The 25,830-nt window shown below is 33.5% G+C and overlaps 1 protein-coding gene across 1 annotated transcript; it reads right to left on the bottom strand.

Moving 5' to 3' along the window:
- Window positions 1-4,895: 4,895 nt before the first annotated feature.
- Window positions 4,896-22,328, bottom strand: LOC133197678 (NACHT and WD repeat domain-containing protein 2-like). Its single transcript, XM_061333812.1, has 9 exons — window positions 22,224-22,328; window positions 20,169-20,257; window positions 18,271-18,387; window positions 15,791-15,994; window positions 12,182-12,311; window positions 10,692-10,923; window positions 10,210-10,369; window positions 8,957-9,127; window positions 4,896-8,736 (listed from the first exon to the last, which is right to left on the bottom strand). Exons 1-9 carry the CDS (start codon window positions 22,324-22,326, stop codon window positions 4,924-4,926), a joined length of 5,019 nt encoding a protein of 1,672 aa, XP_061189796.1. The 5' UTR covers window positions 22,327-22,328; the 3' UTR covers window positions 4,896-4,923.
- Between the last annotated feature and the right edge of the window lie 3,502 nt (window positions 22,329-25,830).

Here is a 25,830-nt window from a genome sequence, read left to right as displayed (position 1 = left end):
TTTTCTATCTCTACTTTTAGTTTTTGAAAAAAACAATCAGCCTGCCTTTGTTCAAAATAAACATAAAATACCTTTTCATTTACTGACTCGGGAAAATACCATACAAAGAAAAGATGTGCACAATATATATTAATAGACCATATGTTACACTCAAGTCTTTAAATATACTTTGAATTCAATGTTCCAATTAAAAACTGAACTAAATAACCAGAGAATCAACTTACAATTTCCAAATAGAAGAGTCCTTTAAGAATATAAATGTTTCATCTAATGCCAATTTAAATCTACAGAAAGGCTTGTCAGCATGGGTAAAAGATTTCATTCTATTAAACAAATGTGCACACAAGTGACATGCCGGGTGCATATGCAAACTTAAGTCTTTGGATAAAATCAATATAAAGTGTGAGTCAACGCCAACTAGAACTGTCTGGCATCAGCCATGTCAATTAGAATCGAGATCAATGATTCTACATTACTGAACAAATCTTTTATCTCACTGGGCAGATCAAACACAACAGAATGCTGTGACATTTTGCTATTTCAATTTGCAACTGGTCTCTGTTTCATGCAAGACTTGTTTGTTTGTCGTTTTTAATTGCTTTGAAATTTTAATTTTAAGAGGTGCACTGCAGAGAGATATCAAATATATATATATATATATATATATATATATATATATATATATATATATATATATATATATATATATATATATATATATATATATAAAATACTCACAAAGTATAAAAGTTTATCTGTTCAACAGTTCTCTACAAATTTAAAGGAGATATTATCATTCAAAATTTTTTGGAAATTCACACAAAAATCCATAAATTTTATATAGCTGAGGGAAAAAATTGGCAGGCATTCAAAGACATTATCCAAACAGAGCTTATCTGAAAAGTCAGCTGTTAGCAAGGGTACAAGAGAGCCTGCAAACATCAAAATCTAGAAATCTATATTTAAAAAAATGTTTACGCATTTCCCCCCAAACACATGAAGATATTAATTTATTCAGTATGAGTTTAGTATTCATATATTATATCAATCTGCATAATAAAATGTTAGCATAAAACTTTTTTAACTGATATGTGATTAAATTGAATAAGTTAAGACAATGGAAGAATACCGATTACCAAATTTTGCACCAAAAATTTAAAAAAAAAAAATTAAAGAAATTTTCAAGAAAAGCTTATATGTTTAGTGATAACATGCTTCATTTCAACATGCGCTGTATTCCTTTACTTTTTTCTTAACTGCAATAATTTAAGGTATGAACATTTTAGTGAAAAACGCATATCTTCTTTCAGCAAATCAGAATTTCATTTTTTACTCTCATAATTGTATTTTATTGGCTAGGCCTAACAATCCACTGTAGTTTTCCTATTCAGTGAACTTTTTACTTTTAAGTAATAGGCCTCAACAGGTACAAAGTTTGATTGAGAGATCTCTTCCACAACTGAAATTAAGTACCACACATTGCTCTGCTTCATAATTATTAGCGTTATAAACCATCTACACCTACCCGACACGAGTGTGTTACTCTTTACTGAAACAGGATAGGGTGAGTTGAGACTCCAGTTTTCATGTTTAAACATTTATAGAAATCTGCTGCATTAGCATTAATCTATCATATATATATATATATATATATATATATATATATATATATATATATATATATATATATATATATCTATCTCCAAGGAGACATGCCGATAAGATCACTATATAGATGATGAAGAAACGGCTGATGGTTTATAATTATAGCTTGACCTTGCATAGCTCATAGTCACGTTTAATTTCATAAATAGAATGTAAACAACACTTCATCCATCATAAATATCATAATAAAAAGAATATTTCAAAATCGCACTTCACAAAAATATCTCACAATCTAATATTCTTTCAAACAAAATCTTGTCATACCTGTCTTCAGTAGCTCTCCGGAAGTATCTTCCCCTATTGACAGAGTTTGAAATCAAGAGAAGATAACTCTTACCAGTGTCTAGCGCGGACAAAGAGAGATAACTTGTTGACAAAATTATTTAGAAAATTTAAAAAAAAAATAAAAAAAATAAAAAAAATAAATAAATATTTATTAAAGCTCATCATTTATATGTACAATATATAAGATGATATTTATATCTATAATGTCACACCCAGTGATTTGAATTGTTAGACTGGAGAGAAGAGTGAAGCTTTTAGAATGATAGAATACATTCTTTAAAAAAATGAAGAGGCTCATGGGCCTTAAGAGTCACCCGTTATGTTAGAAATTAGGTTTTTTCTGAGATGTCAGAGTTTCCTGATCTTCTTGGATTTTGAATCTATAAAAGTTAATGATTTTTGCAACTATATATTTGACCATTCTTTGTTTTTCTTCTGATTTTTTAATGAGCTAGACTTAAAGCCCAATTTTACATTATATTAATTCGTTTGTTTTTCTGATATTGGGTGTCAAAAACCAAGGTACACATGGACACTAAACATAAAAAAAAGATTTTCAGCTGGAATGGGTGGCTGGCCTTTTAATCAGATTGAATGCCAAACCTTTCTCGCTTGATTTTACAATAAGTAAGATATTGATTTTTTGTGTGTATTTGTAGGAGAATCAGGAGTTCTGAAAGTGATTATTCTGGTCGAAATCTTTGAATTCTGCCAATTTCTCTAGTGATCTGTGTACATACAATGTATATGTCATATTAATTAGGTATATTTTAAGCATTTTAATACCCTGATTTTGCAAAAGAACATAGATCTCTCTATGAGGAAAAAAAATATAATAAATGAAATCAACTCCTTTGAATGACATTTTTTCTTATGACTATGAAGTCTGCATTTTATTTTTTGACAAGGGTTTTTTCAACTTTTTGCAAATAGGTAGGTAAAGGTTTTTGAAAGATGGGTGGTCGCTAAACAGAGAAAAAACTTGGAATGGCCTAAACCTGCAAGTTCTGATTAAGATTACCAGTCCACCTGTCAATCTCTTTCATCATTTGAGAAAATTAGTCAAAACATGTCAACCGCCTGAGTATAAACTGATAAATATATGGTAAATTAAAATGCAAAAATGTTAATGACCAGTTAAGTTGATTTTAAAAATTGAAACTGGTTATCAAATTTAATTCAGTAAAAAAAAAAAATTAATTAATGAATTCAAACTGAAATTAAATTATTTCCTTCTTATTATCTATTTGTGACTGCAGTAGTTTTTTCCCTTTCTACTAAATAATGTACTTTTAATTCTATGGATATTTGAAGTGAAATGATGCCAAATTTTGACAGTAAATATCTGATGACTTCTTGTGTGTTTTAATGTGCATCTATTTTGGAATCTCTTGGACTTCAGGCCCTCCACATTAATACTCCTTGTAATTGATTAGACCACTCCCACACCTCAGGTAACCATAAAAGATACATTCTTAAAGCAATATATGAACAAATCACATTTAAAAAAAAAAAAAAAACATATTTATTGTCATTAGTATTATTAAAGTAGGAATATAACAAATAAAACAATTGGGTTTTTTTTATTGTGTAAGTAAGTGTGCTAAAGAAACTTAAAACCTAAAAAAAATAAATACAGTAAATAATATCCCCAAAATGAGCTTGACTTAGATTGAAAATCAAATAGAGAATTGTAACATCAGTAAAGTTAATGTACATGAAATATCAAAAATATAATACATGGTTTACCCTAAAGCAATACAAAAATAGTAAATTCATAAACTTTATCACAGCACATGCAATGACTTGAGATAATTGAAAAATTGCAAATTTATCACAAATTTTCTTATAAATTTTAATTTAAGCCACACAACAGTATAACAAATGACATAGAGTAACATGTATACACAGAAACATTAGCAGTGGACATAACTGCTAGGAGACACAGAACCAACAACTATAAAGTACTTAAAAAATGATCAGGTAGGGGTGACTTTTAAAGGTTGAGTGGAGTACATCAAACAAATCATTTTTTAGTGTTGGCCTCAGTCACATGGATGTCACACTTTTACACATGTAGTCAAGGACAAAAAAACTTATTCTGGATATTTCATGAAACTAATTCATCTTTAAAATAAGGTGTTAAACTACAATTTTTTCAAGTAGTACTTACTTTCTGAATGTAAAAGGTTCACAATCCTACCTAGCACAGCTGTGTTAGACAGTGGTATACTTAAAGGGAAGATAAGGGTTTATTTGATTGGACTGCATTTAAAATGTATAACTATTTAATAAAAATTTCTAAGACTACTGTATACAGGGAAGTTTATGCTCCCATTTTATTTTCACCCACTTCATTAGTGGGCGAATTCATAACTGCATGGGAAAATTCAACAGAGATCTCAATTTAATTCTCTTTTAATAAACTGTGTCTTGGTTAATTCAAAATGAGGTAAAATTGTTTTTAAGTGTGAAAGAGCAAAATAACATAGAGTGAAAATAACCATATCTACAATTGTAACAGGAAAGGAGAAAATGTCAGCTGGACCAAGAATCTAACCCGGCCGGACACCTGCATCACTAGTCAGGTGCTCTACCAAATAAGCTACCCAGGCTGATATCCACAGCCCAAACTACCGGTATTAAACAGTTATTAATGTAAAAGGAGTAACCTGGATAAGTATATAAATTAATATATTTTGAAAAGACAAAAACATATAGAGGCAAGCTAAAAGTAATAATTAACTTATTTGCATCAGACTTTTGATTTTATGCAATTTCTTAAATATTCTCAAAACATAACATTTCACTTAAGAAAGCTTCTTACAGTGAATGACAACATTGAATAAGCAATAATGAGCCATAAGCCTATTTGCAATCAATGCAGAAGGTTCAGAGGTCAATTTATCAAATTCAGAATCGAATTTACAATTTTTAAACAGCCTCATACCAATAATGAACTTCATTAAACCTTTATGCTATTGCACATACACTAGATTTCTTGTTTTGCTGTCCTTGAGGTTTGTTGCTCCTTTTAGTCATACCAGAGTACACGTCCTTGGAAAGTCTGATTAATCTCTGTGACACTTCACTTATAAACACAGTGAGCCTGTCCTTGGATTCAGCATAGTCTGGCAACTGAAGCAGCATAATTCTCCCATCTTCACACCCAACAATTATCAGTCCCTTTGCAGACACATCTAAATTTATAGGAATGCTATGTACGGGAAACACGCTCAGGACTATTTTGTCCTTGATACTTCCCACTTTTAGTAACCCTCCCCGAATATTTAACCACACAGCGACCTGACCATTAGGCATCATTTTGGGAGCCGTGGCTTTGGTTTTGACATTTTTCTGCATTACCTCCTTTTCTTCTATATCAAACTGATGTATATGTTTTAGCGTTTTCAAGTCATACAAATTCAATCCTCTGTCAATCCCATAATGCCCTGCAGCATCAAGACTCAGAAACGACTGGGGCATTGGGGTTACTTTCTCTTTTTTAACAATTTTCCTGGTTTTTGTGTCCAAGATGATGAGATATTGCATTTGACCTTCGACCTGTTCTGTTAGAAACAGGTACCCACTGTCTCCAACTGGCTGAATTCTAGATGGATTGACACCTGGCAAGGTGAAAAGTTCCTCACCAGAGCAAACGTTTATCAGCAATAGATCACAAGCTCCTACATCTTCACCTTTCTGATTTCTAGAAACCAAAATTTCGTCATCGGAATGTGTCATTTCCAGAATGATTTCCCCAATATTAACATAATCCATACTAAAGGAATATAGATTCTCTCCTGTTTTGATGTCCCAGAAACTGAATGTAGAGTCATTTTTATCCTGACATTTCACCAATACTCTGGAATTAGAACATTTGAAATGTTTCACCAACAAACTGCTCAATGGAAGAGAACATACAAGATTTCCAGTTGCAGTGTCCCATATTTTAATAACACTATCCCCATCATATTCCCGCAAAACAGCATGAGCTCCATCAGGAGAAATCACTGGTCGCATAATGTCATACACTTCAGATATATTCATCTTGACTCGCCCATTAACCAGATCCACAATGGACACATCATTAGCAGAGTTTCCCCTTACTACTGCTAATTCGCCCGTCTTGCATACATCAATATACCTTGGACTTGTCTTCATTGTCAAAGGTTGAAACTTTGAGTCAGTTGTTTCCATGGCATTTAGATTCCACACCTGGACTGAATTGTTCCTTTTTGAGGTAGTTACTGCAAGACTTCTAGCATTGTTGATGATTAAATAGCTTAGTTTTGACTTACTGGCCTCTATGCTTGCTTTAATTCGACCTTTTGCAACATCCCACAAAATAAGATGACCTTCATATCCAACAATGAAAGTTTTATCATCAGGCAGTAGAATTCCAAACATATCTAAAACTCGATGTTCTGGTTTAAGAGCATTTGGAATTTTGAATTCTTTGTGAAGTTTGTTTGATTTGTAATTCCAGGAGAAAAATCCCTCATCTGTCCTCAGAATCAGAAAGTTACCACTGGAAGACATCATGGCCTCTTGAATTTTTTGACCATCTGGTGACTTGATTTCACTGAGGACCTGACCAACAGTGCCATCATCTTTGTTTGTGTTTACCATGTGAACCTGACCTGTATCTTTCAACAAAACAAAGGCCTCATTAGTTGTAGGGGAAAGACAGAGGGACAGAGGTGGACCAGCCACTTCAAGTCTGTGGAGTTCATCCAAATTCTTAACACTGTAGGTAACGTAAGTGGTTGTGGATTTCAGATGAAATGCTACAAGCTTTTCTTCTGGGGATATAAGCATGTCGTCTGCAGAAATACCAAAGTTGTGTTCATGCTGACCAGTCTCTGAATTGAAGACATCTGCAGAATGACCTTTATGAAGACTAAATATCCTCTGATTAGTCAAGGCATGTTTGAGAGAATCAGCCATTCCAACAGCAGGGTAATTTTTCCCAAGAATCAAAGATTTCTTAATCTCTGATGTCTGTATATTCACTATGATAAAAGGATGCACTGATTTTTGATATGTTGATGAAAAATACACCACATTGTCACTGCTTTTGAAGCCCATAGTATTCAGTTTGCATTCATCTGGATTAAAAGCTTGTAGCTCACATTCAAGTTCTCCAATGGTCAAATCCCAGAAAAACACAAGGTTCTTTTCTGCTAGGGCGACAAGATGTTTGCCATCAGTAGATACTGCTACATGTGTGTTACCATATGGAAGCTTTTGATTCTCAAGCTTGTACAACAGGGCTTCACTTGGGACATTGTAACACATCATGAAAGGAATAGGCTTCTTTTGTTCCTCTGAAACTTTCAAACATTCCGTCACCAGAGTTTTTTCAGGACTGGATCTTCTCTCAGTCAGATAAGACAGCATGTGTCCACATACTTCAAATGCCAGGGAATCGGGGTACTTTTGCAGACTAGACTGACAAGACTTTAACACTTTTTCTAAGACACTAGACCTATTAGTTTTGGTATATATAAAATCACTCAGAACTTGTATCACTGATGTAGCCTTGATTTTTGCAATTACAAAATGATAATTGTACAGACAAATGTTATTTAATTCTATTTCTCTGTCTGCTTTTGCCAAATGAAATGGCAGTTTGTTCAGTTTTCTTTTGTTAAACCTAATTTGTGATCTTCCGCCTTGATCTGTATAAACAAACTTGATTGGTTGGTCAGCTATTTTCCTGTCTGCTGCAGAATCAACTGAAGAGAGGCTATACTTCTTGACTTGTTCTGCAGTATATTTGAATGGTTTTGGCACATTGTACCATTTTCCGAGGAAATAATCCGCTAGATTGGAGTGAATCTCAGCCGCAAAGGCTGCATTTTTTAAATAGCGCTCCTGACTGGCTTCGATGAATTGTCTGTGATACCAAAATGTCACTCTGGTCTCATCCACCTCTTTATCTACAATATACTTCTGGACATCATATTTCAGTCTCACCCACAGCAGGGAGGGGATTCTTCTGACTGGAGGAAGCTGAAATTTGAAAACCTCTGTAAGCAGTGTGTCATCTATTGACATGACATCTTCAAACTCCAGTTCACTGAGACCTGATGAAGAAGCCGTCAGGTAAGCAAAGGACCTCTCCACAAACATCCTTCCGTGTTTGTTCTCCAAATGTCCAAATAATGAGGATATACTTTCTTGTAAAGTAGTTTGTAGGACACATTTATCAGGAGGGGTATATGACTTCCACACCAGAATATTCTCAAAGACTAGCTTTACAAAAAGAGGGAGACTACAAACTTGAAAAGCCTTGTGGACAATATCAAACTGTTCTGACGTCAATGTTCTATTGCTCGCTTCTAACCAAACTTTCAGAATTTGAAATCCAAGATCCTCTCCTAAAACTGGAACAATAATGAAACTTTTAGGACTGAACAAAGCTTTCAAATTAGTTACTATTTCTAAAGTCTCAATGTAAGAAGACAACACGATCCGGACATTAGACTTGAGTTTCCTGGGCAGCCATCTGAGTTTGTATGCGGCATGGTCTTCAGTGAGTTGATCCAGTGAGTCCAGGAGAATAACTAGTGGTCTGTCTGACTTGTATTCCTCCAATAGACCTTGGAAAAGAATCACCAATTCATCAAACTCTTCTGGAACATTCTCGGCACTTCCTGTCACATTGTACAAAATCTGGCTGCAGAGACTGCGAAGCAGACGACGAAGATTACTGCTGTCTGGTGAGGTTCCTAAGAACCTCAGAATCACCACTGCTTCTTTATGATACTCAAATGGCACCTATATGAAGCAAAGAGTGAACAAATTTAGAAGTTATATTAAGAATAATATGATTTGTTTTCTCAAGTGAGATTTTTTTTAAAGACAAATTATATTACATGTGCAAAATGAGTCGTACATTTTCATTCCCAATTAATTCTATAAACTTACATCAATACAGGAGACTATAAGAACTTGTTTCACACATTAGTACATTTATGACATTTTCTCTGTTTCCTACCCTTCTTGCAGCCTCTGCAATGATGGATGTTTTCCCACTGCCTGAGGGACCATATATTGTGAAAGGTTCCTTCTCTCCCTCTCTTAAATAGCTGGAAATTTTGTCTAGGATTTCCTGTCGACCATGGAACATGGCACATCTCTCTTTAGCCATGGTCAGGTGTTGTAATACCTAGATAATTATGCCAGTAGAAATTCAAATAATATTATACATGCAGTATTTTTTACCATATACCAGGGTAATTTTTTATTTATTACAAAGAACAAAACAAATCAGGCCCTGTATTCTTCTAGAATACAGAAAGTGATGAAAGAAATGAAAATTCATGCTTTCTAAATCATTGAAACTCCATGCACTAAGATCAAACAAATCATTTTCTCATATGACTTCCTATTTAATGCTATTTACTTAAAAAGTTGCAGAAGACATCAATTTTAATTTAAATTTTCTTTCAGATAATAGAGTGCATATGCATTGCCCACAAAGATTTTAAGAAGTATTGATTTTTCAAAGAATTTTACACAATTAACATAATTTATATGAATATTGAAGTCGGCAATGGCTGTGAACATTATTTTCTCAAGGAAAATACTCCCTGAAATGAGTCATTTTGAGGCTTTTTCAGCTTTAAACTTAGAAATATATGAAATTAATGACGTCACATATCCAAATGGTCCTCCTTCATGCCATATTCTTTTTATGAATTATCTATCAAAAAGTGACAAGACTGTATATTTCACATAAGAGCAATTAAGCATTACCTAGGGAAAAATTGGGTAAATTTCAATGTGTTTAGTTGATGCAGACATTGTTTCCTATGATCAAAGGGTTATTTAAGCTTATTATGTCATCTCATTGTTTGTAAACAATGACTGAAATTTCAAACTTTGGGAAGAAATAATCTATCTATTTGCAGCTGCAACGAATGAATTAAATAAAAAAAGAAGAGTCAAAAAGTATACCCCCATCAATAATAAAGAACAGTGCATACTAGTATATAGATTAAGGGTCCATTTTGGCCCTTTTTGGGGTAACAATGAGAACATCAATGGTATAATCCATAATTAAACACCTGTGATCATGCCTGTTTCAAATTTTAAGTGATAAAACACACAAAGTTCAATTCTGGTTCATAATACTCAGAGAGCAAGCTAACCTATCAGCTAAATTTATTATTGAGATAATTATTTTCATACTATTCTAGCTACTTGATAAACTTTTTATTTTTGTCAGAAGTTCTTTCATTCCATTACCTCAATGTACAGGTTGTCTTTTGACAGTTCACTTTCCATGGATACAGATTTGTCTAGCAGACTTTTAATGCCCCCATAAAACTGCTCAGCAAAATTTGTGAGGTATCCTTTGTGGTCCTCCCTATTTATTCCCTCTTTGTCACTCCACCTCACTAGTGATCTAAAACAGTTCATGTTCTTGTCTAAAGAAATAGTTTTTTTCCCACAAGAAATGTAAATTTTAAAGATGGTATATACCCAGTACAAGGTATTAAATGTATTTACTTCTTTCATTCTTATTTTATCTTTTTTTTTCTTTTGCTATAATCTTTCATACATAGTGATAAAATATTTTATTCCACAAAGAGGCAAAATATTTTTTTTTATCAAGTTAACAAAATTTTAAAGGAATAAAGCAAGTCAAATTTTCTCATTTGTTCTTTACAACATTTACTTTCACTTTCCTTACACAGACATAGGAAAGCCCGGAGAATACCGTATACCTTTGTATCTTGTCTTTGCTGACGACTTTCGGAAGCTTGTCCTCCCTCAGCTGGTTCAGTAGTTTCTGTGCCTCCTGATTTATAGTACTACCAGTCATATCAATATACCTCCAAGCTTTAGAATGACCCAGATTCTTGTCAATGTCCTCAATAATCCTCACAAAACATAGGCAGTGGTCGACAGGGTTCCCGGGAGACTTTAGGATTCCCTGCTCTATTTCTTCTTCTGTCACTATTGCAGAAACAATGCATTTTGATTTAAAAAATATTAGTAACATTGTTAAAAGCACTCATAACAAAATAGATCAAAATTATTCTGTGAATGCAAACCTAACCCCCCCCCCCCCCCCTCCCAACATCTATAGATAACTTTCTAAAAAGACCTGCAGGCAGAGGTGTAAATCTGTCCTCTGTGACAGATCAGGTTAGGTTCATACATTGTAGTATTATACTGCAGGAAAATAATTGAACTTCCAGGAATATTAAAATTCTATACCCTTCAATGTTTTTGTACAAGGAAAATGGAGACAAAATCAGGATTTGACAGAAGACCCCTTAAACTCTAAACAGGCCTTTTGCCAAATAAGCCACCAGGCCACAAGTGAATGCAGGGTTCAAAATTCACTATATACAACTTGCGAAATGTGGGTTAGAATATCCAAATTGCGAGTTAAAAATTTTGTAACTCGCAAAAAAATGCGAGTTGATTTTTTCAATGTAAATTTCACCCGGGATAAAAATATCCATTTCAATCCAGTTTTAGTCTTTCTCTCTTTAGTTACTGTTTATATCCATCATTTTTAAATGAACGACCATGTGCCATGTCCGATGATTTTGTCAAAAATTACGAAGTTTTTTTAGAAGATGGATAGATGGCCGCATTGGCATTCTTTTTAAAAGCTTTCCTTTTAAAATTGAGAGTTGTCTTTTGAAATTGTGAGTTCATTTATTTGGTACTCGCAATTATTTGCGAGTTGTAATTTTAGGGAGTTTCTACCTCTTGAATGAACATGCCTCATTATGACATTGAGACATTGAACCCCACACACCAACCCAGACTCATCCCTGGTGTCTTCATCACCTGTCACTTCCAGGGTATGCTTATGGCACCAAATGAAACAAAAAAAGAGAGAAATTGCAAAGGACAAAACCAGAATTTAAACTAAGACTCTCTGAATCTTAAAAAGGTTCTCTTCCACCACTGGAGAATAAACTTGTCAGTGATTACTGCATTTGTGAAGGTAATCAAAAGTTATTTCCCTTTGCCAATAGTATTTTAATTATCACACAAGTAGCAGTCTGTATGAAATTCAGAAGATAGTGGATATCAAAATATGTACGTCTTATCTCAGAAGCAATTTTATCATGGATTAATTGAAGTATATACAAACATGTAATCTTATTCTTTAAGGAGAATACAGGAAACATGTGACAAGTTTGAATGCTGTTCTCTGATAGATTTGTAAAATGTTTGGTTGAAAAATATTCACCTGACATGAAGTACTTGTGTTTTTCCTCTTCTGTCATTTTTCCTTCCTCAAAACAATGCTGACTGGCTTTCTGTAACTTATCCCGCATTTCCTCTGCCACTCTCTCCCAGTTCCTCATGGCTTCAGGGTCCTATGTGACACATAATTTATCATCATTAGCAACATGTATATCAGGAATTTTCTTCATAGCTAAATAGTAATTAACCCATAGAAATAAGAAATAAAAGTTGCTAGCTAGAGTTTCATTTTCCAATGATATACAGTGCAGGGAACTAATTTTGTTACATAAACCAGCATCAGCATAAGCATTAGTAGCATCAGGATCGAGCTAGCATCAGTATCAGCATTTAAAAAACAGCATTACCAGGATAAGCATCAGCAAGCAAAGGATAAAACCAGCATTGACCTACATAAAATCAGCATTATCCTACTAGCATTAGAAAATCAATGAGTTTTAATTCAGTAAAAAATTAAAAAAGAAAGAAAGAATATTGGTTAAAGTATTCACATTATTGATACATAGTGAGATATTATGATCAAATAATTGTAAAAGGCACTTTTATTGCTTTAAACGGCAATGCTGAAATTCATTATCTACTTCCGGTAGCATGATGCTACTTCCGGTAGCATTGACCTAATTATAAAACAGCATCAGGATAAGGACTACTAGCATCAAATCAGCAAGCAAAGGAAGCATTCAAATCAGCAAGCAAAGGAAGCATTCAAATCAGCATTGATGCTGTAACAAAATTAGTTTCCTGCACTGTATAGTGAGGCAGTAAATGAATGCCATTTATATTTTATAGTTCTTCTTTATAGTTTGAAAATATATCTAAGCCTATATTTGTTTCATTAAAGATAAAAGAATAAATTCTACCTCAAAGATATCAAATTTCAGAATACAATTACTATATACTTGCATTAAGTTTCTAGATAGTACCATACTAATATAGGTTTCACTTTCAGAACAATCTATAAAATTAACATTTCAGTTAAATTAAATTACTATATGCATACTTTTGTATTAAAGAAATTTATATTTCTTTACATTCTTTACATATATAAAGACCCCATTGTATGAAAAATAATTTAGAATATTTGCTGCACCCTTCTCCCTTCCATACTTATGTCTATGGATAAATGTTTAATTATCATCTAGCTAGCATATACCATTGATATTTACCATAATACTATTACTGTTACACCAAGTGGAAATTAGTTTTCAGTAGTGATAAGAAACATCCCAAATATTAAAAAAAAACTTAGGATTGGGGAAAATGTTCAAAACATCGATAATTAATTTCTGGACTAAACATGTGTTTTCTTTGAAAACAATCCTTTCCTTGGAAATCTAATAAAATATTACTCCACAAAATAATCAATTGAATAAACAATTATCTGATAACTGGCTTTGAAGGGAGAGTGAAATGATTTTTTGGATTGAATTTATACATGTATGCTCACACATGCACCATTGATTTAAAACCATTACCTTGATTTAAAACCATTACCTTAATAATTGCTTCTTCTTCTAATAAAGTCAATTAACTAAGATCTAAAGAAAGTTTTGTTGTCACAGAATGAATTGGTATTTATTAATACAATAGTTTCTTTACAATCTCACTGTTGAAAGGATATCCATTGCATGCAGATAAAGTAAAAGGACCCTGTCCCAATTGACAATTGTCTCTTTTTTTCCCCAAAATTAAGATAAAAATTCCCATTAAGATGGGAATGGGAATAAGCCTTACAATCTGTCTTTACTCTACAGAGAAACATAATACTGGCATAAGTCATCAATATTTCCAAATTTTCCCACTTTTTTAGTTTAATAAAATTCCCAGTTGAAGAGTACATGGCCCTGTCCCCAAAGGGGCAATTCAGCCCTGCCTGTTTTGTTTTTCTTATATTCAACTTTCAAATTGATTGTTGATGATTGAAATTAAAGTATGCAAAAGACAGCTTTGAATAAATTTAAGATACTGCAAATTAACTACATGTTTTTTCAAAACAGCAAGCAAAAAAAAACTTTTGAAAAAATAACAAATAAATAAAAAATGAAAGAAAAAGTGAGCAAGCTCACATACCCCACGCTTCCCCAAAACTCGACAATGCAACACGTAATGAATGGCACAGTGCATTTTAAATACACAGTATAATTCAAAAAAGGGGCATTACTTGCAAAAAATCATCACATTAAAACTTCTTGCATATAAGGACATTCAAATCTTTGTATGTTACAAATTTAACTGGGCTGAAGTTTCTAGATAAATAATGGAATCAAAATTTCTTGGTAATATACAAATCTATACATTATTCTGAAATACCTACAAAGTTTCAGGAAATTCAGTGCCGGAATTATGCTGACAAACTGTTATTTAAATTCCTCAGTGATTTCAATTTGTTAATGTCCAACACATGACAGTTTACACATTTAAATAATTGATGGAAACAAAATTATGATGTAGTCATATGAATCTGTTTATATACTGTACTTATGAAATTATTTAAGGCAAAGCACACCAATTTGAAGGGGGGGGGGGGGGGGGGGGGGGAGAACTATCGAAGATGGTGTGTGTGTGAGTGTGTGTTTGTGTTAAACCATTAATATTTTGATCTCAAAATCAATAGGGGTCTTTTAAGGTCATAAAATATTTCACATAGAATTTCATTATAAAAAGCTGATTCCAGTGGAATTTCTTATTACCTAGCTGGAAAGTTTCTTCAATAAAAGGCAAAACTCTTAAGGCAAAAATAATGGAATCGGAATTTCCTGGTAATATGCACATCTACACACTGTGTACTAAATATCTGCAAAGTTTGTCCAAATTCTGTGCAGCGGTTTAAGAGGAGTTGTGCTGACAAACTGTTCATCTCTATATTCAAGATATGGCCAAAAACCTAAGTTGAAAAGTGCCGAAATTCCCAGAAAAAATAATGGAATCAGAATTTCCTGGTAATATGCACATCTACACACTGTGTACTAAATATCTACAGAGATTGACCAAATTCTGTGCAGCGGTTTAAGAGGAGTTGTGCTGACAAACTGTTCATCTTTATATTGAAGATATGGCCAAAAATCTAAGTTGAAAAGTGCCGAAATTCCAAGAAAATATAAAGGAATCGGAATTTCCTGGTAATATGCACATCTATACATTGTGTGCTAAATATCTGCAAAGTCTGACCAAATTCTGTGCATTGGTTTATGAGGAGTTGCGCTGACAAACTGTTCATCTCCATATTCAAGATATGGCCAAAAATCTAAGTTGAAAAGTGTCGAAATTCCCAGAAAAAATAAAGGAATCGGAATTTCCTGGTAATATGCACATCTACACATTGTGTCCTAAATATCTGCAAAGTTTGACGAAATTCTGTGCAGCGGTTTATGAGGAGTTACGCTGACAAAAAAACAGGACTGACGGACTGACTGACTGACTGACACACTGACTGACTGACTGACAGACGGGTCAAAAACATTATACCTCACGCAACTTGTTGCGTGGGGTATAAAAAAAACAAGTAACATTAAAAAATAAACTCCTCAGTTAGGGGCAGTTTTGAAGTGCTATATAGTATATAAATTATGTGTACGGAAAAGTTAAAGGTAACCTTTATTTTGTAATTAGGGATGATACTGCTGATTTGCTGGAGGACAAATACGGGAGGAATGGAATTTGTGTCCTCCTTGTACCAGATATTAAATGAGGAAAGGTCCTCTCCCATAGTCCTCAAAGCCTCCATCAGCTGGGTAAACTCCTCCCATGTAATAACTGTCTGCAAAGCCCTGTATCCATGTCGCTGATTCAGAAATGTCTGAAACAAATAATGTTATTTTTACTGTGTAAACTAGAACTGTCCAAAAGGGACAAATACCCCCCGCTGGGTTTTTCAGAGAAAGTACCGAATCACTAATGTTTTCTAGATGTGAGAGGTGTTCACAATTTCCTTAAACATTTACAGTGAAAATTTAATTACTCATTATATATTTTCATATGTCCGTCTTACGACGGGACGTATTATGTTATAGCGTTCATGTTTGTCCGTCTGTTAGCTTTTTCATGTCTGGCTCATAACTTTAATACTATTAGGCCTAGAATTATCAAACTTTGTCAGCTGATACATCTAGGGTAGAAGGTGTGTCGCACATTAAAACCATGTCGTTCTGACCTTTAATAAAGACGCTATGGCCAAATATGGAAAAATCATAACTAGAAAACCATTAGACTTAGAATCAAAAAACTATGTCTTTTAACTTTTAAATTACACAATCCCAAAAGATGTCAGAGTATTGCAGTATCTTTATTAAAAAAGTGTTAAATCAAGAAAATACTAGTCTTATTTTTTTCATTATGTTCTTTACAGCAATCTGTAACAACAAAAATTCCACCTCTCCCATGGGTGTAATGATCAGGCACTGGTCAAGGAAAATTTTGATAGCAGAAAATTGCATGTCAAATTAGAGATAAATTAATGAGTTTAGTGTGAGGAGATAACTGGCAGAGCATCTCTGATCAAGCAGGTGTTATCTACATCTCTTGGGAAATGGGCAAAAGGAATCAGTCTCTTAATTAATTGCTTGTGTTGTATTGAATTGTTCTTGTTGGCTAGTCTTACTTTCAAGATAAATTTGATGTAATTAAAACTAATTTGATATTGTATATAATAATTAAAACTTATATGATATTGTATAATATAATTTAAACTAATTATTTTATATTGTACATTTTTTATTTGAATTTTTATATCTTTACAACAAATTGCAGACTGCCTTGTCTCGCAAAGATGTCATTCAAACAATTGAATCTAAACTGTTTCTGATAATTTAACAATATTTGATAGGCGTATCATGCTGTGGTGGGGCACTTTATTAAATGAATGAAACTAAGGTGCAGCCTAATAAAACATCAACACTAATAATTACAGTGTTTTTTATTACACAGAAAAAATAGTTTGCAACTATCTGCCATCTTTGTGAGACATGACACACTGCAAATTGATTGTTGAAAAAAAAATATCATAATTAATTATAGAAAATCAAATTGATTTTAATACCTTTATATCAAACTCATTTTAAAAATAAAAGGCTGGTTTTAGTAACTTTGTATTTTGACAGACATAAATTACAATTAAGAGACTTAGACAACAGAGATCTTTATTTCTTTCTGCCCAATTCCCCTGAGATATAGATAAGACCTGCTTGATCAGAGATGCCCTAACAGCTTCCCACACTGAACTCATTAATTAATCTTTAACTGGATGCATGTCCACTCATTACTCCCAAGGGACAAATGGATTTACACTATCTGCTGTGTAATGTAAAAACTGTTTTTAATACTTTGTGTTTTTTTTTTTAGTTCTAATGAGTAGTTTTAAGCTGTAGTTCACATTTTTGTACAGATGTTCTAGATTCTATGTCTCAAACCTTAGACATGAACCCGAAATGACTAAGTCAATAAAAATAAAATAAAAAAAAAAAACACCTGTAAAATGCAGAAAAATTATCAAATAATGTTGAAAATACCAGGTGCACATCTTCATATGGTAAATAATAAGTGTACAAATTTTCATACAAATCTATGCAATAGTCTCTGGGAACAGATCCAGACAAAACCACATAATAAAAATGAAAAAAAAACACCTGTAAAATGCAAAATAATTATCCAATCATAATGAAAATACCAGGTGCACACCTTCATATGGTGAATAATAAGTGTACAAATTTTCAGACAAATCCTTCCAACAGTTTCCAAGAAATGGTCCGGACAAAATCTTGTCTACAGACAGACGGACAGACAGACGGACATGCTGATTCCAATATACCCCCCCTAAACTTCGTTTGCGGGGGGTATAATTACTAAATCTGATGGTTTGCTTTATATCACATGCAATGTCATATTCTTCAATATTTAATTTGATGTGTACCAGGAATATATTAAGCATAAAGAAATACATTGAAAATGACCCAACTAAACTTGATAGCTTTCACTTTACTTCACTAAAAATCTGTTTATAACATGAAATGATCATTAAGTTTTTATGAATAGTCATTTGTGCACTTTGTCACATTGTTACAATGTTTCCTTTTTTACCACAAAGTTTGGGCCTGTTGACAGTTTCTGACAATTAAGAACTTCGGCCAGACAAAGGGCGGAGGTAGAATGATCGTCTGAGGCTTCCTCAGGAACTCCCCATCTCATGTCCACAACCTGTCAATCAAGACTCCTACTGTTAAGCTGCAACCTACACATATTGTATAGAGGTGAGATATTTATTTACATTTTACATAAACATATACTCTATACACCAGCATCATTTTATACTTCATTTATAGCTGATTTTTGATATTATTTTGCTCTGTATAATGTTCTATAAACTGATATAAATTTTCTTTGGTCTTGAGTAGAATTTTGCAATTTTCTACCTTCAGAGAGCAAACAGGACTCCTGAAATACTGAATTACCTGAAATTCCAACCCAGAGAGTAAAAAGGACTCCTGAAATCCTGAATTACCAACCCAGAAAGCAAACAGGACTCCTGAAATACTGAATTACCTAAAATTCAAAACCAGAGAGCAAACAGGACTCCTGAAATACTGAATTACCTGAAATTCCGACCCAGAGAGCAAACAGGACTCCTGAGATACTGATTTACCTGAAATCCCAATCCAGAGAGCAAACAAGACTCCTGAAATACTGAATTACCTGAAATTCCAACCCAGAGAGCAAACAGGACTTCTGAAATACTGATTTACCTGAAATCCCAACCCAGAGAACAAACAAGACTCATTAAATCCTGAATTACCTGAAATTCCAACCCAGAGAGCAAACAGTACTCCTTAAATCCTGAATTACCTGAAATTCCAACCCAGAGAGCAAACAGGATCCTGAAATACCGAATTACCTGAAATTCCAACCCAGAGAGCAAACAGGACTCCTGAAATACTGATTTACCTGAAATTCCAACCCAGAGAGCAAACAGGACTCCTGAAATACTGAATTACCTGAAATTCCAACCCAGAGAGCAAACAGGACTCCTAAAATACTGAATTACCTGAAATTCCAACCCAAAGAGCACACAGGAATCCTGAAATACTGAATTACCTGAAATTCCAACCCAGAGAGCAAACAGGATCCTGAAATACTGAATTACCTGAAATTCCAACCCAGAGAGCAAACAGGATCCTGAAATACTGATTTACCTGAAATTTCAACCCAGAGAGCAAACAGTACACCTGAAATACTGAATTACCTGAAATTCCAACCCAGAGAGCAAACAGTACACCTGAAATACTGAATTACCTGAAATTCCAACCCAGAGAACAAACAAGACTCATTAAATCCTGAATTACCTGAAATTCCAACCCAGAGAGCAAACAGGACTCCTTAAATCCTGATTTACCTGAAATTCCAACCCAGAGAGCAAACAGGACTCCTGAAATACTGAATTACCTGAAATTCCAACCCAGAGAGCAAACAGGACTCCTAAAATACTGAATTACCTGAAATTCCAACCCAAAGAGCACACAGGAATCCTGAAATACTGAATTACCTGAAATTCCAACCCAGAGAGCAAACAGGATCCTGAAATACTGAATTACCTGAAATTCCAACCCAGAGAACAAACAGGATCCTGAAATACCGAATTACCTGAAATTTCAACCCAGAGAGCAAACAGTACACCTGAAATACTGAATTACCTGAAATTCCAACCCAGAGAGCAAACAGTACACCTGAAATACTGAATTACCTGAAATTCCAACCCAGAGAACAAACAAGACTCCTTAAGTCCTGAATTACCTGAAATTCCAACCTAGAGAGCAAACAGTACTCCTTAAATCCTGAATTACCTGAAATTCCAACCCAGAGAGCAAACAGGACACCTGAAATACTGAAACACCAAAACAGAAAGCAAACAGGACTCCTGAAATCCTGAATTACCTGGAATTCCAACCCAGAAAGCAAACAGGACTCCTGAGATACTAAATTACCTGAAATTCCAACCCATAGTTTTGTTTACAGTAGGACTGCAGTCTGGGATATACTTCTTCAATAAGAATATTTCTTTCTTCTCTTGTGTCTACAATTGTATACAAATCCATGAAAAAGAAATACCGATACATGATTCTGACAAAGTGATAAAGGAGAATGTTACTAAAGCAATTTAATGATAATTTAAGGAAATTCAATTTTAGTTGTTATATTTTATTTTGTTTGCTTATGTGTTTGTTTTGTTTCTTTGTTGTTGTTGGTTTTGTTGTTGCTTTTTGTTTTTGTTTTTGATGAAGATATTACAGAATCTGCATGGATATACAATTAGGACCGTTAATTTAAAATTCATTACAGTATGTGTGCAGTGTTCGAAATTAGCGTCGGCCCGTCGGTCCAGCGCCGATGTACAAATGGAAGGACTCACAAATAGTATGACTAAATGGGTCCTTGAAATAATTTTGGGCCGACAATGATTTGCCGGGAACAAGTTAACGTCAATCACATCTTCTCGGACCTTTCTGGCAAGCTTGGAAAAATACAATTCTTCTTTACTGCTTGTTGGAAAGGCTTAAGAAGTTGTGACTGAAGTTAACATTTATTAGTAAATGCATTTTCAATAACTTTTATATCTTTCCTGCATTTTAATTGGATATATTAAACAAATTAACCAATGAGCGTCTTTAAAAGAAATTGAACTGAAGATGGGTAAAACTTGTTATTTTTATCAAGATCGTATCAATTCTTCTTTTCATGTGCATTTTAAATAAATACATAAGATTTGACTTTTTTCTGCGTGGAATAAATTTACACTATATGTAAGCAGTTACAAACTTTCCATGGAAAATTGTCCAAACATTTTATCAACATATTGTGACAATCTAAGAAACCTGCGTAATTTTGTACCTGCGGATTTTAAAACAGAAATTGTAATTCCGAGGAAAAGTACGTTTACAGTAATATAAACACATATTAAACTCATTACGTGTTATACATATGACCAAGTAAGACTGTGTGATGATTAATGATTTACTGTTTCATATTGTTAATACTTGCAAGTTGTAGATACCCTTTATTAAATTGACATATTTCATATGAAGCGATAAACTTACCGATATCATCAATACTTAAAAGTTTATTTTCCCAAATATTTGATGATATTATTTTTTGGCCTAGGCTGCCCTGGAAGGACTCGTGTAGTCCCTTTATCTGTGGGTCCTTTGGACCCATAGAAAATAATTCTGAATTTCGAAACACTGTACGTGTGATTAATGAAATGGAAACAAAGTTGTTTTAGTTTAATGAATTTACTGTATTGCCTTTCTTAACTACATGCACTTGTAATGTTTAACTGATTCCTACCTGTAATGTTGAACTGATTCCTACCTGTAATATTGAACTGATTCCTACCTGTAAATGTTGAACTGATTTCTACCTGTAAATGTTGAACTGATTCCTACCTGTAAATGTTGAACTGATTTCTACCTGTAAATGTTTAACTGATTCCTACCTGTAAATGTTTAACTGATTCCTACCTGTAAATGTTTAACTGATTCCTACCTGTAATATTGAACTGATTCCTACCTGTAAATGTTGAACTGATTTCTACCTGTAAATGTTGAACTGATTCCTACCTGTAAATGTTGAACTGATTTCTACCTGTAAATGTTTAACTGATTCCTACCTGTAAATGTTTAACTGATTCCTACCTGTAAATGTTTAACTGATTCCTACCTGTAATATTGAACTGATTCCTACCTGTAAATGTTAAACTGATTCCTACCTGTAAATGTTGAACTGATTTCTACCTGTAAATGTTGAACTGATTCCTACCTGTAAATGTTGAACTGATTTATACCTGTAAATGTTTAACTGATTCCTACCTGTAAATGTTGAACTGATTCCTACCTGTAAATGTTTAACTGATTCCTACCTGTAAATGTTTAACTGATTCCTACCTGTAATATTGAACTGATTCCTACCTGTAAATGTTAAACTGATTCCTACCTGTAAATGTTGAACTGATTTCTACCTGTAAATGTTGAACTGATTCCTACCTGTAAATGTGGAGCTGATGAAGATCCGTACAACTCTGGAGTTTAAGGTGGGAAGATGATCTAAACATCCTCTGAGAACACTTTTCTTCAATTTATCTGACATTTTGTGCTACAAATTAGGAATTACTGTATTAATTGTAATAATTCAACACATAAACAATGATTACAAAACATTTACTAGTATTTCAAAATACTGGAGTTTGAATTTTTTTACCATCACTCTTTTTTTAATTTTTGTGTGGTAATATGGGAAAAGGATAGGAAAAAATAAGGATAAAGAGGATAAAGAGGGAGTGAATTTAGAAACATAAATGTCTTAATTTTTAAAAGCACTGCACATGCAATCTCTCCTTTCTTCAAAACTGATTACCTGCATAATTTCATTCAAAGCAGTCTTTATAGATGTGGGAGAAAACAGCACCTGTAATAGCTTATCCTGTCACAGAGGCAATTTTGTTTTTGGCTTATTCACCCCCCCCCCCACCCACCCCCCCATAACCATAGGCGTGGAGAGTGGTCACCTTTAGGCATTTTAGTGTAGTGGTGAAAATACCATGGAATAAAAAAATAATAATTAAGTTTGATATGACATTTGATAGAAGTTTTTGATTTGAAAACATATTCTATTCATCTGGGTTAAGTTCCCATCTCCAAAAGGTAGAATAAATATAGTCCTAAATCCCAGTTCTAATATATATACAATAATCTTTTCTAAATAGAAAGTCGTCTTGTGATTACCTAAAAAATCCTCTCCCATGAAGAAAATTTTACTATATATAGATCTTGATCTTTTGCATAGAAAAACTATTTTCTGTATTTTGATTTTAGTTTGAATCAGCAGGACTGCTTTCAAGAGGGATAATCCACATAGAAAAGCTTCCCTTCTCCAAAAACATTTGTTATGCACAACTGTATTTCATACATACAATCATATTTGTATGTATGAACTTATTTCCATATACAACTTTTTTTTATAAACAGTTCAGTCAATTTTACTATATTGTTATTTCAAAAGTTTTGTCAAAGCTTTCAGTAAAATAACTAAGGTATATTTATTTCATTCTAAATTTCTAAGAAAATATCTCTAAGATACATATATGCATAAACAGTTTGATGATGATTGTGTTGAAAAGCAATAAATCTACAGCTTATTATATTCCTAAAAAATTATGCCAGTATATGTATTATACTTTTTGTTTTGCTTGGAATTAGGTCATTGTTTTATTTTTCTAAAATCAAGTTTCCCTCTAAAATTTATTTTAAATCCAACACCATCATAAATCTTAAATAGATCAATCCAACATTTCTACATAGATATTATATATGGTTTGTGGTTAAGTTAAAGCTTGATATATTGTAGAGAATTAATAATTCAAAAATTGTCCGAAATAGAGGAAAATAATTCATTTGCGTTGAAGGGGGGGGGGGGGAGGGGCAAAAAATTGTTTCAATGTTTTATAGAAAATCATCCCAATGATATGATTTGTGTAACCTAAATCATCCAGGTTTTTCATATAGTGAGGCCACTTTTTTTTAGTTGTTTTTCAAGATGGACCACTCCAAATTTTCAAGATTAAAAAAAAACTGAGTCTCATGCAGTTTGATGTCAGAGTGAATCAAAGTCAAAAGTATAAGCTATGATAATGGTATAGTTTTTTGATGGTATCCATTAATATACTTAAATACAATTGCACTCACCATAACGGTCACACTGTAAAACAAATTTCTATCTAAATTGTCCAGCCAATTAATAGCAAGTGCAGCTAGCACTGCAAGCTCTTATGACAATGCCTGGGCAGGAAAAGATTCAGACTCACACATTGATCCAAATGAATTTTTTTCAGCAGTAACCTATGGACCCACAATCCCTTGCGAATTGCATCTCGCACAAACTATGTTCTCCCAGTAACAACAAAAGTTCAATAAAAAAATTAACTCACCATGATTTAATGGATACTACAGAAAAATAGTAAATGTTTTTTTTAAAACTAGCACTGTTCAGGATTCTGTTTGGTAATGCAATTTGCATATGACTTCATGTGATGACAGATTCTAGATGTACCAAATATCTCACTCTAATGGTCGCATGGTCAACATATTAAATTTATCCTGTCTAAAAACTATAAACTGTCTAAAAGCATGTGCAAGTATTATACCATGCTGACACATTCAGCAACCTCGGGTGATTCCATCACCATCAAATCTCAGCTGTACGACATAACTTGACATACGTCTTTGCCTAACAATTGTGATACAGCTGTCGGTTTACCACTTACGGGAACGTAACACTTTGAAAGGATAATAAACAATCATATGATATTCAATAAAAATCTTCAAGAGCATTAAGGTAACACTTAGAATAACACTTACCAAGGAACATGCATTTATAATATCTATACATGATCAGGTTTTACGGATGGAAATCTGCACATGTACACGTGCAATACAGGGCGCAGTCAACTTGTCTCTAAACAGCCTCGGTTTAATGGTGGTTTACATAATACAGACAAGATTAGACGTGGTACGATCGGCCGAGTGATGCCGACAGAACTTAGTCAACTTACCACTTACTGGTCAGACTTTAGGTGCTAACAGTGTCAAAAATACTCCTTGACACTGTCAATTACTTCAATTACTACATTGCAGAAATTAAATCTAAAATAAAGAATTAATGGACGCCCGTAACTATCAGTAATTTCGGCACTAGACAAATATTTATGCCATCATGATAATTGTTTTGGTTGTTGATGTGGGGACTCTTCTGACCTCCTTTTTTGAAGAGCATATACACATAATAGTTTGAGTAAAGATGGTAGAGTTTTTTTATTCCGTGAAGAAGGATTTGGAGGTTGCACAGTTCCACTCTGCTTGAATACAATATGAGGAAAGAAAAAAATACATAGAAAAAAAATGAACACGCCTCCTATGTCTCCACGGAGCTTTAATCATTTATGTAATTTAACAACCCACACCCCCGAAGGTCCTGTTTCCCATGTAAATTTACGAATCCAAGGGAAGAAATGAGGAATTATTCTTCGGCCATACGTTAATTTCTATTTTAAAAAAAACTATAATACCGTCGCCACAACAGTCGAATTGCATTTTTTCAAGGACGGTTTAATGTCTTTTCACTAAAATTTTCTTGTCAGCCTTTTTCGTTATCCTTGTCGTATGATCAGGTCTTTGGCATTTTTTTCAACTAGTTTTTATGATTTTTTTGGCATGTGTGTCACTGTTTATCACAAGAAGAGAGGATGGTGTCTTTGCCTATGATTGACCTTGACCTTTAACCTAAGCATAAAATTATTTGCTTTTCAGTCGGGCTAGGACATTATCTTGAGAATTAAAAGGACTTTGCTTACGTTGTTCGGCCTGTAGGCTGGTAGGTGTCACTGTAAAGGATGTTTTATCATCTAAGCATCATAGTTGTATTTTTCTTTACCTTTGAATCATCCTCGCAAGCCAGGGGTCCTGAGTCAACACGTTGCCATTGTCCAACGGCAACGTGTTGACTCAGGACCCCTGGCTTGCGAGGATGCCTTTGAATTTACTGGAAAGGATTTATCGTCTCAGTGTACTAACAAAACCACTTTCTGGTTTCTTTTCA

Source organism: Saccostrea echinata, unplaced genomic scaffold (genome assembly GCF_033153115.1).
Source record: "Saccostrea echinata isolate AGI-Se365-2 ecotype Australia unplaced genomic scaffold, CSIRO_AGI_Sech_v1 ptg000030l, whole genome shotgun sequence".
Lineage (NCBI taxonomy): Eukaryota > Metazoa > Mollusca > Bivalvia > Ostreida > Ostreidae > Saccostrea > Saccostrea echinata.
Note: the sequence above shows the minus strand (reverse complement) of the source record. Positions and strands in the feature narration are given on the sequence as shown.